This window comes from Mobula hypostoma, chromosome 2, assembly GCF_963921235.1.
Source record: "Mobula hypostoma chromosome 2, sMobHyp1.1, whole genome shotgun sequence".
In the NCBI taxonomy this organism is placed as follows: Eukaryota; Metazoa; Chordata; class Chondrichthyes; order Myliobatiformes; family Myliobatidae; genus Mobula; species Mobula hypostoma.
In genome coordinates, this window is record NC_086098.1 from 85571581 (window position 1) to 85586996 (window position 15416).

General features: G+C 39.9%; 1 protein-coding gene and 1 long non-coding RNA gene across 6 annotated transcripts in view; one reads left to right on the top strand and one right to left on the bottom strand.

Annotated features, from left to right (window-relative positions):
- On the top strand, nucleotides 1-10762 carry LOC134341846 (uncharacterized). Of its 4 annotated transcripts, XR_010016884.1 has the most exons (4): nucleotides 1-135; nucleotides 2405-2524; nucleotides 7371-7505; nucleotides 10052-10762. It is a non-coding gene; the product is annotated as an uncharacterized LOC134341846 (long non-coding RNA). The 4 variants fall into 4 exon arrangements; XR_010016878.1 differs by having other exon boundaries at nucleotides 7371-10762; XR_010016880.1 differs by lacking the exon at nucleotides 2405-2524 and adding an exon at nucleotides 1121-1200 and having other exon boundaries at nucleotides 28-135; nucleotides 7371-10762.
- The window catches only part of gpatch11 (G patch domain containing 11), a 24476-nt gene continuing 19739 nt past the window's right edge, over nucleotides 10680-15416 (bottom strand). Inside the window, exon 8 of one of the 2 annotated variants that reach the window (XM_063039770.1) lies at nucleotides 10680-11315. In XM_063039770.1, coding sequence (XP_062895840.1) covers nucleotides 11260-11315 — 56 coding nt within the window. In that variant the 3' untranslated portion in view covers nucleotides 10680-11259. The remainder of the gene's footprint in view (nucleotides 11316-15416) is intronic. The other variant, XM_063039775.1, reaches the window with a different exon arrangement.

Below are 15416 nucleotides of genomic sequence, written 5' to 3' on the forward strand. Positions count from 1 at the left end.
AGTGGGCAGCGGGTGTCACCGCAAGGCGAGGGCGTAAGCGAGTGCATCCCCAATCAATCACCTCAACTCCTCCGTGGTGGAACGGAACTGGATCTCGCGTTCACCCGTGAATTCCGCCCTTCCAGATTCGTATTGGTAATCAAGGATCAACTTTACTTGCCGTATACATGTTTTAGGAATTTGCTGCGGTGTGTTGGCGCGACGTGCAACAAAAAACAATATACAACAATTATAAAGAACAGTATAAAATAATAAGTTAGAGGCTAAAATACAGATATGAAATAAGATGTGTATAAATGCCAACACGTATTTGCGACCTTATAAAGTGCGATTTTAAGTGTTAACAGTGCATAGTGGACAAAAAGGAGTGCCCTTACTCCCCTTTCTACCATGGCCCTCTCCTCTCATCAGATTTGCCCTAATTCAGCCCTTTACCTCTTTCATTTATCACCTCCCAGCGACTCACTTATCACCCTGCCCACCCTCTCTCCTGTCACCTGCCAGACTGCACTCCTCCTCACTCCATCTTCTTGTCTGCCCACTTCCTTTGCAGTGCTGATGAGGGCTCTTGGCCCAAAACATCTACTGTTTATTTCACTCCATAGGTGCTGTGTGATTGGCTGAGTTCCTCCAGCATCTTGTGTGTATTGCTCTGTAAGGCGAGACTTAAAGCGGAGAGAAACAAGACGAGCAAACACACACAAGATGCTGGAGAAACTCAGCATGCTAGGCAGCGTCTGTGGAAGAGTAAACAGTTGATAGACATAGAACATAGAAATTTACAGCACTTTACAGGCCCTTCGACCCGCAATGTTACGCTGAACATGCAACCTACTCTAGAGACTGCCTAGAATTTCCCTAGCACATAGCCCTCTATTTTTGTAAGCTTCATGTACCTATCTAAGAGGCTCTTAAAAAACCCTAATGTATCCACTTTCACCACTATCACTGGCAGTGCATTCCGCATGCCCATCACTCTCTGTGTGAAAAACTTATCCCTGACATCCCCTCAGTACCAATTTCCACGCACCTTAAAACTACGCCCCTTCGTGTTAGCCATTTCAGCCCTGGGAAAATCCCCACGATCAATGCCCCTCATCATCTTATACTCCTCTATCAGGTAACCTCTCATCGTTCGCCACTCCAAGGAGAAAAGGCCAAGACTCAACCTATTCTCATAAGATATGCCCTCCAGTCCAGGTAACATTCCTATAAATCTCCTCTGCACTCTCTCTATTATATACACATCCTTCCTGTAGCGAGGTGACCAGAACTGAACACAGTACTCCCAAGAGGGGTCTGACCAAGGTCTCATATAGCTGTAACATTACCTCACGGCTCTTGAACTCAATCCCACGGTTAATGAATGCCAACACTGCATATGCCTTCTTAACAACACTGCCAACCTGTGCAGCAGCTTTAAGTGTCCTATCGACACAGACCCCAAGATCTCTCAGATCCTGCACACTGCTAAGAGTCTTACCATTTTCTTCTAAATTATAGTGAATACAGGCCCAGAACCATCAAACACTCTTCATATGACAAGCCATACAATTTTGAAATCATTTTCGTGAACCTCCTTTGAACCCTCTCCAGTTTCAGCACATCCTTTCTAAGATAAGGTGCTCAAACCTGCTCACAATACTCCAAGTGAGGCCTCACCAGTGCTTTATAAAATCTCAACATTACATCCATGCTTTTATATTCTAGTCCTCTTGAAATGAATGCTAACATCACATTTGCCTTGCTCACCATAGACTCAATCTGCAAATTAACCTTTAGGGAATCCTGCACAGGACTCTCAAGTCCCCTTGTGCCTTAGTTTTTTTGTATTTTCTTCCCATTTAGAAAATAGTCAACCCTTTCATTTCTTCCACCAAAGTGCATGACCATACACTTCCCAACACTCTACTCAACCTGCCATTTCTTTGTCCATTCTCCTAATCTGTCTAAGTCCTTCTGCAGCCTCTCTACTGCCTCAAAACTACCTGCCCCTCCGCCTACTTTCATACCATCTGCAAACTTTGCAACAAAGCCATCAATTCCATCATCCAAATCATTGACATCTAATGTAAAAAGAATCAGTCCCAACACAGACCCCTGTGTAACACTGCTAATCACTGGCATCCAATCGGGAGGCTCCCTTTATTCCCACTCTTTGCCTCCTGCCTGGGGAAAAGATTCTGACTGCCTACCCTGTCTCTGTCGGTTATAATTTTAAAATCCATGAGGTCTGCAGAGAAGTAAGACATAATTTAGAGAAAAGGGTTACATCACCACTGTAGGTAGTGTGTGGCAGATTGTGGAAAATGTAGCCAGGCAGGGAAGTTTGTTCAGCTGCTCAATCATTTCAAGGCCAAAATGATCTCTAGATGTTCATGGATGGCATGTTGCTTGTTCTCAGGTCGATGTATTTTCCGAAGGAAATGGTGCAGAATGGACAGGTGATACTGCACTGATCCGTAGAGTCCATGGGATGGTTGCTGGAAGCAATGAATGATCTAGTCTTCTTACACTGTTAAAGGTAGTTAGACTAAAAAGGCCAAATTATTTAATGACTAGTGTAGTTACTATCAATAAGAATAGCAACTTCATGTGATTCAACTAAGAGGCAAACTGCCATTTTTACAAAATCACAACTGTGATTTGAACAGTTTACTGTGCATTTGTTCCCTGCCTAAATTTCTCTTAAAAGGACACTTTCATTTGCTTGAAGTTTTCCACTGATAGAATTTTCCTGAAACTAAATAAAACCATAAGATACGTATAGCATTAGGCCATTTGACCCATTGAGTCTGCCTCACCATTCAACCATGTCTGATTTATTATCCCTCTCAACCCTATTCTCCTGCCTTCTCCACATAACCTTTGACGCCTTAACTAATCAAGAACCATCCACCTCTACCTTAAATACAGCCAATAACTTGGCCTTCATAGCCGTCTGTGGCAGTGAATTTCACAGATTCACCACCCTCTGGCCGATCATGTGGCAGCAGCTCAATGCATAAAACCATGCAGACAAGGTCACAAGGTTCAGTTGTTGTTCAAATCAAACATCATAATGGGGAAGAAATGTGATCTAAGTGACTTTTATCGTGGAATTTCTGTTGATTTCAGTGGGGTGGTTTGAGTATCTCAGAAGCTGCTGATCTCCTGGGAACTTCATGCATAATAGTCTCTAGAGTTTTCAGGGAATGGTGTGAAAAACAAAACATCAAGTGAGTGGCAGTTCTGTAGGCAAAAAACGTCGTTACTGCGAGAGGTCAGAGGACAAAGGCCAGACTGGTAGGAAGGCAATGCTAACATCAATAACAACAGCGGTGTGCAGAGAAGTAACTGTGAATGCACAATTAGGTACTGGAGGTGCCTAATAAAGTGGTCACTGAGTTTATATTTGGCAGGAGGAGTCATATAATTAAAGGGATAACGATAAACACAAGAAATTCTGCAGATGCTAGAAATCCAAAGCAACATACACAAAATACTGAATGAACTTGGCAGGTCAGGCAGCAAATGTGAAATCGAACTACCAGTCGACATATTGGGTCAAGACCCCTTTTCAGGACTGGAAAGGAGAGGGAAAGATGCCAAGAAAAAAAGTGGAGGGAGGGGAAGGAGGAGAGCTGGAAGGTGATGTGAAGCCAGGTGGGTGGGAAAAGGAAAAGGCTCAAGATGAAGGAATCTGCTAGGAGAAGAGAGTGGACTGTAGGAGAGTGGGAAGGAGGAGGGGTACCAGGGGAAGGTGATAGGCAGGCAAGAAGAGGTAGGAGGCCTGAGTGGGAAATAGAAGATGGGAGGAGGAGGGAAAATATTTATTTTTTTTAACTGGAAGAAGAAATAGTTATTCATGCTATCAGGTTTGAAGTTACCCAGACAGAATACAAGGTGTTGCTCCTCCATCCTGAGGGTTGATATGTCAGAATGGGAATGGGAATGGGAATCGGAATTAAAATGTTGCACCACCAGGAAGTTCCACTTATGGTGAATGGAGCAGAGATGCTCGACGAAGCAGTCCTCCAATTTACGAAGGGTCTCACCAGTGTAGAGGAGGCCGCATTGGAGCACTGGATACGATATGATGGCCCCAACAGCTTGGTAGGTGAAATGTGCCTCACCTAAAAGGACTGTTTGGGGCCCTAAATGGAGGTGAGGGAGGAAGTGAATGGGCAGGTGTGGCACTTTGGCTGCTTGTAGGGTTAAGTGCTGGGAGGCAGGTTAGTGTGGAGGGATGAATGGACAAGGGAAACACGGAGGGAGCACAAAGTGGAGGGGGATGGGTGAAGATAAAGTTATGTTTAGTGGTAGGATCCCATTGGAGATGGCAGAAGTTTCTGAGATTGATGTGTTGGATGTGGAGGTTGATGGGGTGGTAGGTGAGGACAAAAGGAACTCTTTCACTGCTAAAGTGGTGGGAAGATGGGGTGAGTGCAGATGTCTGGGAAATGGAGGAGATGCAGGTGAAATCAAGGTCAAAGATGGAGGAAGGGAAACTCCCTTCTTCAAAGGAGGCGGACATCTCTGACGTCTTAGAAAGCTCATCCTGGGAGAAGATGCAGTGGAGATGAAGGAACTGAGAAAAGGGAACAGCATTTTTACAGGAGATAGGGTGGGAATAGGTATAGTCAAGATAGCCGTGGGAATCTGTATGTTTATAAAAGATGATAGTCGACAGTTTGTCTCTAGAGATGGAGACAGACAGATTCAGAAAGTGGAGGGAGGTGTCAGAAATGGACCAAGTGAATTTAAGGGCAGGGTGGAAGTTAATATAATTAGAGAGCTTAGAATGGGTGCGTGAAGCCATAGTCATAGTCATAGTCATACTTTATTGATCCTGGGGCAAATTGGTTTTCGTTACAGTTGCACCATAAATAATAAATAGTAATAAAACCATAAATAGTTAAATAGTAATATGTAAATTATGCCAGTAAATTATGAAATAAGTCCAGGACCAGCCTATTGGCTCAGGGTGTCTGACCCCCAGGGGAGCAGTTGTAAAGTTTGATGGCCACAGGCAGGAATGACTTCCTATGACACTCTGTGTTGCATCTCGGTGGAATGAGTCTCTGGCTGAATGTACTCCTGTGCCCAACCAGTACATTATATAGTGGATGGGAGACATTGACCAAGATAGCATGCAACTTAAGACAGCATCCTCTTTTCAGACACCACCGTCAGAGAGTCCAGTTCCATCCCCACAACATCACTGGCCTTACGAATGAGTTTGTTGATCCTGTTGGTGTCTGCTACCCTCAGCCTGCTGCCCCAGCACACAACAGCAAACATGATTGCACTGGCCACCACAGACTGGTAGAACATCCTCAGCATCATCTAGCAGATGTTAAAGCAGCGCCAATGCAGTCATCAAGTAGCGAGGAAGAGTTGGGGAGCATTATGGGGGACTGTTCTACGTAGCCAAAGAAAAGTCAGGCATAGCTGGGGCCCAAGGCTACCCCTAGAGTCTGGAGAAAGTGGGAGGAGCCAAGGAGAAATGTTTGAGGGCGAGGACCAGTTCTGCCTGACAGAGAAGGGTGGTGGTGGAGGGGAACTGGTTGGTTCTTTTATTGAGAAAAAATAGAAGAGCTTCAAGGCCTTCTTGATAGAGTATAGAAGTGTACATGGACTGGGCATCCATGGTGCAAATGAGAGAGTCAGGGCCAGGGAACTGAGAGTTAGTGAGGAGATTGAGAGCATGAGAAGGGTTGTGGACGTAGGTGGGAAGAGGATACAATGGAGTCAGGGTATGAGGACACGTGTTCAGTGGGGCAGGAGCAGACAGAGACAGTGGACCTACCTAGACAGTCAGGTTTGTGGATCTTGGGTAGGAGGTAGAAGTGAGCAGAGCGGGGCAAAGGAACCATGAGTTTGACGGCAGTGGTTGGGAGTTCTCTAGAGTGGATGAGGTCAGTGATGGTGTTGGAGACAGTTTTTCTGCTGGTCCAGAGTGGGGTCCTCTTCAAGGAGTAGGGAAGAAGAGGTGTCTGAGAGTTGTCACCTAGCCTCAGCAAGGTAGAGGTCAGTGTGCCACACAGTAACAGCACCCCCTTTGTCTACAGGTTTGGTGGTAAGGTTTGGATTGGTGCAGAGAGGATAAAGGGATAACTATGCAGGTTTCCTCTCGACTAAAAAGCAAGTGTACTGGTAGATAAAATAAGAATAATATTAAAGATGCCATGAGCTTGGGCCAGGAATATAAGAGGGTTCAGGGGTGGGGCAGGGGGGAACCAGGGAGTTGACCAGAGCCCTCCTGTAGCAGCACATTCAGGGATGGGCATCACTTTGGGAAATATAGACTGGACTTAAAGGAAAACAGACCCGAATGATGGTGGGGCTAAAAAGATAGACTCGTATTCCTGATTATTTAGAAGACTCTGAATAATCTAGCTGTTGCTTCTGAAAGAATGAAGGGACTCAATAAGGAAGAGGAAAACTATTTCATTGGTGGTAAAGGAAGTCCTGAATAATGGAGTGTGAACGTTGAACCAGGAGGCTGTTTAGGTGCAACATCATAAAACGTGGCTTCTCACAAATGGTACCACAGTAGTGCAGCTCCAGCAACTATGGTACTATCCCCACCTCTTGAGTTGCGTATGTGGAGTTTGCATGTTCTCCCTGTGACCTTGTGGCTTTCTTCCAGGTGCCCTGGTTTCCTCCCACATCCCAGGCAATGCAAAGTTTAACTGGCAACTGTAAATTGCTGCAGGTGGCCGGGAAAAATCGGGACATTAATCAGCATTTGGAAATAATTAAGTTATAAGGAAACAAATGTAGAAATGGGATTGGTGACATTGCCTTGAGAGCCGCATTAACTCAATGGGCCAAGTGGCCTTCTCTATGCCATAAAGTAATATCAAATTGTGGAATTCAAGAACTCTGAACTCCAAAAGACTCCCTTTGCTGGGAGTCAGTTTGGGCCTTCAGAATGGAGACCAGTGGGTTTTTGTTGGCTGTAGGGCTATTGAAACAAAACTTCCACCCCATCTTAAAAGTTTCTGCCCCCAGGCAGTTATTCTGATCAACCATTTTAGTTAGCCCCACTCCCCGCTATTTATTATCTCACATCACCGCACTGCACTGTAACGGTTTACATTATAAATGCATGCTGAGGTTTATGTATATCCATATCCATACATTAGCCTCTAACTTTATATTTGATATAATTCTTTACTCTTTATAATCATCGAATGTTAATTTTGTTGCATGTTGTGCCAACACACCACAGGAAATTCCGAATACGTGTCAATATGTATGGCAAATAAAGTTGACAGATAGTACTGAGATCTCGACTAGCCACGTTTGAATATCAAAGTTCAAAGTAAATTTATTATCAAAGTATGTCACCATATACTAACCTGAGCTTCATTTTCTTGCAGATATTCACAGCAGAACAAAGAAATACTATACAATCGATGAAAAACTACAAAGGCTGACAAACAATGACAAAAGACAAACTATGCAAATACAAATAAACTAAATAATACTGAGAATGAGTTGGAGAGTCTCTGAAAGTAAGTCAATAGGTTGTGGTGAGTGAAGTTATCCACACTGGCTCCTGTACCTCCTTCCTGATGGCAGCAGTGAGAAGAGAGCATGGTGGGGGCCCTTGATGATGGATGCTGCTTTCTTGTGGCAGAGCTCCTTGTAGATGAGCTCAATGGTGGGGAGGGTTATTCATGTGATGGGCTGTAGCCACTACTTTTTGTAGGCTTTTCCATTTTTCAGTATTGGTATTCCTATACCAGACAGTAATGCAACCAGTCTCCACTCTGCACCTCTAAAAGTTTGTCAAAGTCTTAGATGACATATTGAATCTGTGCAATCTTCTAAGAAAGTAGAGGTGCTGCTGCACCTTCTTTGTAATTGTACTTACGAGCTGGTCGCAGGACAGATTCTCTGAAATGAAAACACCAAGGAATTTGAAGTTACTTACCCTCTTCACCTCCATTGGTCTAATGAGGTCTGTGGAGATTCGACACAACATCAAAAACTTTGACAAACTTCTATTGATGTGCAGTGGAGAGCGCATTGACTGGCTGCGTCACAGCCTGGTATGGAAACACTAATGTCTTTGAACGGAAAATCCTACAAAAAGTAGATTTGGCTCAGTTCATAACAGGTAAAGCCCTCTCAACCATTGAGCACATCTACATGAAATGCACTTGTATGAGCATCCATCATCAGAGATCCTCAGCACCCAGGCCATACTCTTTTCTCGCAGCTGCCATTGGGTAGAGGATACACAAGCCTCAGGACCTGCATCACAAGGTTCAAGGACAAATAGTACTCTCCAACCATCAGGCTCTTGAACAGAAGAGGGTAACTACATCCACTTGCCCATCCATCCATTGAGATGTTTCCCCAACCAATGATCTCACTTTAATCTTGTTATTTCATGCTCGTCATTTATTGCTATTTATTTGCGATGCATTTGCAGTTTGTTGTTTTCTGCTCTCTGCTTGATCTTTCATTGATCCTGTTATGGTTACTATTCTATAGATTTGTTGAGTATGCCCGCAGGAAAATGAATCTCAGGGTTGTATATGGTGACATATATGTACTCTGATAATAACATTTAATTTGAGGACTGGCTTGTGGGCCTCTGGTTTCCCCCTCCTATAGTGAACAATTAACTCGTTGGTAGTAGATGGAGGTGAGATCTGGAATATCAGTGCAGGCAAGAAGGGCCTTTGATTGAGGCTATGTTTTTGTATGTTGGCAGTTACAGTCAGTGTAATAATTGGATAATAAAGGAAAATTATCCCATATAAAATTGAAGTTTGGGATGCATTCTACTGGAGGAATTCTGCCAATTACTTTGCAAACTCTGAAGGCAGCACTGCACAACATTCCTAAACCGTTAGGTCATGAACATGGCCAGTTTGTAGGCTCGAGCTGCTCAGTGAAGGAACCTACTGAGTCATCAAGTTAAACAAGCCATAAATAAGTATGTTCAAACTAGGCCCAGCCATTAACTCACAGTCATACTGCATGGAAACAGACTGTTCGACCCATCTGATCCATGCTAATTAAGATTCCAAAAGTTGTCCCTTAGATTCCTATTAAATATCTCTTTTACCTTAAACCCGTGCCCTCTGGTTCTTGACTCCTTAGCTCTGAGCAAAAGACTGCACATTCATCCTGTGATTAAATTCCCCCAAATTAATAGCAAGTTTTTGTATCTTGCCAAAAAAATCAGTAAGATCAATGTCTCAGATCTATTGAGCACGTATCAGGAGAACAACTGTTTAATGCTATTACAGCACCAGTGACCTGGGCTCAATTCCACCGCTATCTGAAAGGAGTTTCTATGTTTTCCCATAACTTCATTGGTTTCCTCTGGGTGCTCCGGTTTCCTCCCACATTCCAAAGACATACGGGTTACTGGGTTAATTGGTTATATGAGTGTAATTGTGCAACGTGGGCTCGTTGAGCCAGAAGGGCCTGTTACTATGCTGTCTCTCTAAATAAATAAACCACTTACTTTTCTAACCTGAATCATTTGTACTCTGCAAGGCATCAATTCTTCAACACTAAGAAACAAAAACAGACTTGAGACCTGAAGATGTCCAAAAGTGTTCAGCAAACCAATCAAGCACTTCTGAAATGTATTTGCTTCAGTAATGTAGGAAAAATGGCAGCCAACTGTCAGGCAGCAAGACCCAACAACAGCAATGTAAAAATAACCAGATAATCTATTATAACAATGTTGATTAAGGGACATATTTTGGTTAGGACACAAAGGAAAATTCCATTGCTCCTTGAAATAACTTCCACGGGCTCTTTTATGTCCACTTTGGTTTATTGTTTCATTCAAAAGGTGGCACCTCTTACAGCACGGCCCATTCTCAACCGTACACTCTGAACTGAGGAAGACACAAATCAGAACCATGAGCAAATCCCTCAGACTCTTCAGTCTGTTGTGCCATTCAGCAAGATCATGGGTGATTTAGTTGTAACCACAACTCCACAGTTTCATCTTTCAGCCCCTTGCTTACCAAGGAAGGTTTTGTTTAATTCAGAAACCATTTTTAAAACACGACAATATCTCTGGCAGGTTAATGAGAATTACCACCGTCTGGGCTCCCTCCTCACTGCTACCATCGGACAGGATATACAGGACTCTTGGATCCCATACCACAAGGTTTGGGAGCAGTTGTTGCCCTGCAACCATCAGCCGTTTGAACCAGCATGGATAACTTCACCCAACTCAACCCTGAAATGATTCTACAACCTACAGACTCACTTACTCACTTTCAAGGACTCTACAACTCATGTTCTCAGTGTTTTTTTTTAAATTGCATAATTTGTCGTCTTTTGCATATTGTTTTTGTCAGTCTTCGTTTATGTATAGTTTTTCATAAATTCTACTGAATTTCTTTATTTTCCTGTAAATCCCAGCAAGGAATGAACCTCAAGATAGTTTATTGTGACATATACATACTTTGATAATAAATTTACTTTGACTTTGAATTTTGATAGTAGAATAAAAAGAAATAACAATCTTATACAGTATTTCCATTGTACCTTTCACAACTTTAGTGCTTTATAGTCATTATGTTATTTTTTGGATTATTTGTTGTAAAAAGGAAAAACAAAAATCATTACATCATTATTATTCAGTTTCAGGAAAAGGATTGAAAAGATGAGAAGGAAAAAAAAGCATTTATTCATAAAACTTAAATAAACACATTTTATGGCAAAATAACAGTAGGGAATACACGGCCTCAAAACCTGCACTGGAGTAAAAATACAAATGAACACATATTACAACATCAATCTCATATCCAGATCATGTCTAATACTCACTGAGTGTTACTTTTTAATAATGAAGATAAACACAGTTTGCTGATCAGGAATTTGAAATTAATTACTCACAATCTGTCTCCGAATGACTTTCAGGTTAAGTTTGATGAATGTTATAATTACTACATCCAAACCTCTCACTGTGAATCATCCACAAGCAAATCACACTACCTGCTGTGGATCAATAAACACATTAAAATATTTAAAAAGGAAAGAAATAGGTACAGTTGCCCGCTGGTCATGAAACTTGGGAAAGTGGGAGACAGCTGAGTTTCAGCGGAATTAGCACAGTTTATCTTTCAGCAACTTTCTTTTAAAGCGGAAGGTAGAATTGGCTCCAAATGCACTAATCCTCAGAGCTGTAATGACCTGTGTGCTTTGTGAGGTTGCATTCAGAAATTGCTTCATTCCAGCTTCGGTACAGCGTGCAAGTCCTACCATTAGCATTCTGAGCTGCAGTCAGCAGTGGTCAGCAGCACAATTTCCAGGGCAGTTATTGCACAGGTCCTCCTCATCTGGAATTCAAAATCAAGAACATCATTTATCAGAACAAGAAAAAAGGGGTATCTATTTCTACAGGATCTTCACAATCTAAAGAGCGCTTTGCAGTCTTTAAATCTTTTTATTGAATAAGTATACAAAAAGGTAAGCCATATAGACACTAATACACTGTTAGAATATAATAAAATTACAGAAGATATTAATACAAAAAAAAATACTACAATGCAATTTAAACATAACATACCAAGGTAACATAATAGTATACTAATTTTTATATATATATCAATAGAGAAAAGGAAAAAAAAAAACCCCAAAAAAACCCCACCGTGCAACTAACTAAAAGCAAAGCAAAGCAATGGGCTAACTTGAAACCAAACAGAGTTAAACTTAAAATCACGTCCTCAATCCCGACCTCCATTAAAAACAGTAAAAAAAACACCAAGGGTATATATTACATCAAATGAAAATATTGAATAAAAGATCTCCAAGTCTGTTCAAATTTAAATGAGGAGTCATAAAGATTGCTTCTAATTTTCTCCAAATTCAAGCATAATATCATCTGAGAAAACCAAAAAAAGGTAGTTGGAGCATTAAGCTCTTTCCAATGTTGTAAGATACATCTTTTCGCCATTAAAGTAAGAAATGCAATCATTCTATGGGCTGAAGGGGAAAGATTACTGGAAATTTTAGGTAGTCCAAAGATAGCAGTAATAGGGTGAGGAGAGATATCTATATTCAATACCTTGGAGATAATATTAAAAATGTCTCTCCAAAAAGTTTCCAAAGTAGGGCAAGACCAAAACATATGAGTTAAAGAGGCTATCTGCCCCAGACATCTATCACAAAAAGGATTAATATGAGAATAAAAGCGCGCTAACTTATCTTTGGACATATGTGCTCTATGAACAACTTTAAATTGAATTAGGGAATGTTTAGCACAGATAGAGGAAGTATTGACTAATTGTAAAATATGCCCCCAGTCATCCACGGAAATGGTAAACCCCAATTCCTGTTCCCAATCTACCCTAATCTTATCAAATGGAGCTTTCCTAAGTTTCATAATAATATTATAAATCATAGCCGATGCACTTTTCTGACATGGATTAAGGTTAATTATAGTATCTAAAATGTATGTAGGAGGAAGCATTGGAAAGGAAGAAAGTATAGTACTTAGGAAATTTCTAACTTGTAGATATCTAAAAAAATGTATTCTTGATAAGTTATATTTATTAGATAATTGTTCAAAAGACATAAGGGAACCATCTAAAAATAAATCCAAAAACCGTGAAATACCCTTAGTCTTCCAAATTTGAAAAGCACGATCCGTAAAAGGGGGAGGAAAAAATATGTTACCTAAAATAGGAATCGCTAACCCAAATTGATTAAGATCAAAAAATTTTCTGAATTGAAACCAAATACGTAAGGTATATTTAACTATCGGATTAGACACCTGTTTAAGGCGTTTCAAATCAAAAGGAAGAGAGGAACCTAAAATAGAGCCAAGTGTAAAACCCTGAACAGATTGTAATTCCAATGCAACCCACTTAGGAATGGATAGTAACCAGAATTTCACATGTCGACTATTAATTGCCAATAATAAAATCTAAAGTTAGGTAATGCTAAACCTCCATCTCTCTTAGCTTTCTGTAAATGTATTTTACCCAGTCTCGGGTTTTTATTCTGCCAAATAAATGAAGAAATTTTAGAGTCAACTTTGTCAAAAAAAGATTTTGGAACAAAGATTGGTAATGCCTGAAATATATATAAAAATTTTGGCCAAAAAAACATCTTAACTGCATTAATACGACCAATCAAAGTTAAATATAAAGGAAACCATTTAGATGAAAGTTGAATAATATGGTCTATTAATGGTAAAAAGTTAGTCTTAAATAAATCTTTGTATTTACAAGTAATTTTAATCCCAAGATATGAAAAATAATTATTAATCAATTTAAATGGAAATTTATAATATAAGGGAAGTTGTTTATTAATCGGAAAGAGTTCACTCTTACTAAGATTTAATTTATAACCTGAAAAAAGACCAAATTGTGCTAATAGCTCTAGAACAGCCGGGATGAATTTTTGAGGATTAGAAATATATAAAAGTAAATCATCAGCATAGAGTGATATTTTATGGGACTTTAAGCCCCGAGTTATCCCAGTAATATTTGGAGATTCTCGAATGGCAATTGCAAGAGGTTCTAATGCAATATCAAATAATAAGGGACTAAGAGGACAACCTTGTCGAGTACCTCGAAAAAGAGGGAAAAAAGGTGAACTTAAAAAGTTAGTACGGACTGAGGCCACAGGAGAATGATATAACAGTTTAATCCAGGATATAAATTTTGAGCTAAAATTAAATATTTCAAGCACCTTAAATAAATAAGGCCATTCTACTCTATCAAAAGCTTTCTCAGCATCTAAAGAGCTAACACACTCAGAAACATTTTGTGAGGGAGTATAAACAATATTTAACAGTGTGCGAATATTATAAAAAGAGTAACGACCTTTAATAAAACCCGTTTGGTCTTCCGAAATAATAGAAGGAAGTACTTTTTCTAATCTATTTGCTAATAACTTAGAAAAAACTTTAGAATCAACATTTAATAAAGATATTGGCCTATAAGATGCACATTGAGCAGGATCTTTATCCTTCTTTAATATTAGAGAAATTGACGCTCTATTGAAAGATTCAGGAAGTTTACCAAGTTTTAATGAAGCCTCAAAAACCCTACAGAGCCAAGGGATTAATGAAGGAGCAAAACATTTATAAAATTCTACGGTAAACCCATCAGGGCCAGGAGCTTTCCCCAAATTCATAGAGAAAATAACATTCTTAATCTCATCCATGGTAATGGGAGTATCTAACATAGAAGACATATCCTGTGAAACCTCAGGGAAGTCTAAATTATCTAAAAAATCATTCATATATTTAGAATCTCGAGGAGACTCTGATTGATATAAGGAAGAGTAAAAATCACAGAAGGTTTGATTAATCCCCACATGATCAAGTATCAGTCGATCATTTTGGTTATAAATCTGATTAATTTGAGATTTAGCATAATTAGACTTCAGTTGATTAGCCAACAGTTTGCCAATTTTGTCACTGTGTACATAAAATTCACTTCTTGTTTTCTTTAATTGGTCTACAATTGAGGACGAGAGTAATAAACTGTGTTCCATTTGAAGTTCAGTTCTTTGTTTATATAACTCCTCAGAAGGAGCTATAACATATTTCTTATCAATTTCCTTAATCTTGTCCACAATTACCAACTCCTCCTGCTTCAGCTTCTTCCTCAAAGCAGCAGAATACGAGATAATCTGACCACGAATATAAGCTTTAAAAGTATCCCAAAGAATGTTGACAGAAATATCCTCTGTATAGTTAATTGTAAAAAAAAGATCAATCTGTTCATTCATAAAATTAACAAAGTCCGAGTCCTGAAGCAACAGCGAATTAAAACGCCATTGCCTATTATTTAATATATTGGCCAGAATTTTAATAGAAAGTTTAAGTGGAGCATGATCCGAAATGGTTATAGAGTCATAATCACATTTAATCACTGAGGAAATAAGACGAGAATCAATAAAGAAATAATCAATTCTTGAATAGGAATGATGAACATGTGAAAAAAAAGAAAAATCTTTTTCCTGAGGATGCAAAAAACGCCAAATGTCCGTCGACCCAGAATCAGAAAGGAATGAATTAATCAAAGTTGCAGATTTATTAGGTAAGATCCGTAGAGGAGCCGAACGGTCCAAAGCTGGAGATAAACAAGTATTAAGATCTCCGCCCCAGATCAATGAAAACTCATTCAAATTCGGGAACTGATTGAATAATGATTTATAAAATTCCGGACAGTCCATATTAGGAAAATAAACATTAACCAAAACTACCTTTTTATTAAATAGTAGACCACTAACCAATAGAAATCTACCATTCGGATCAGAAATAATATCATGTTGTATAAAAGTAACTGAGAGGTCTATAAAAATAGAGACGCTTCAAATCTTAGCATTGGAGTTCAAATGAAACTGTTGTCCCTTCCAGAATTTAAAAAAACGTAGTCTGTCCCCCCCTCCGCACATGGGTCTCTTGTAAAAATAAAATTTGT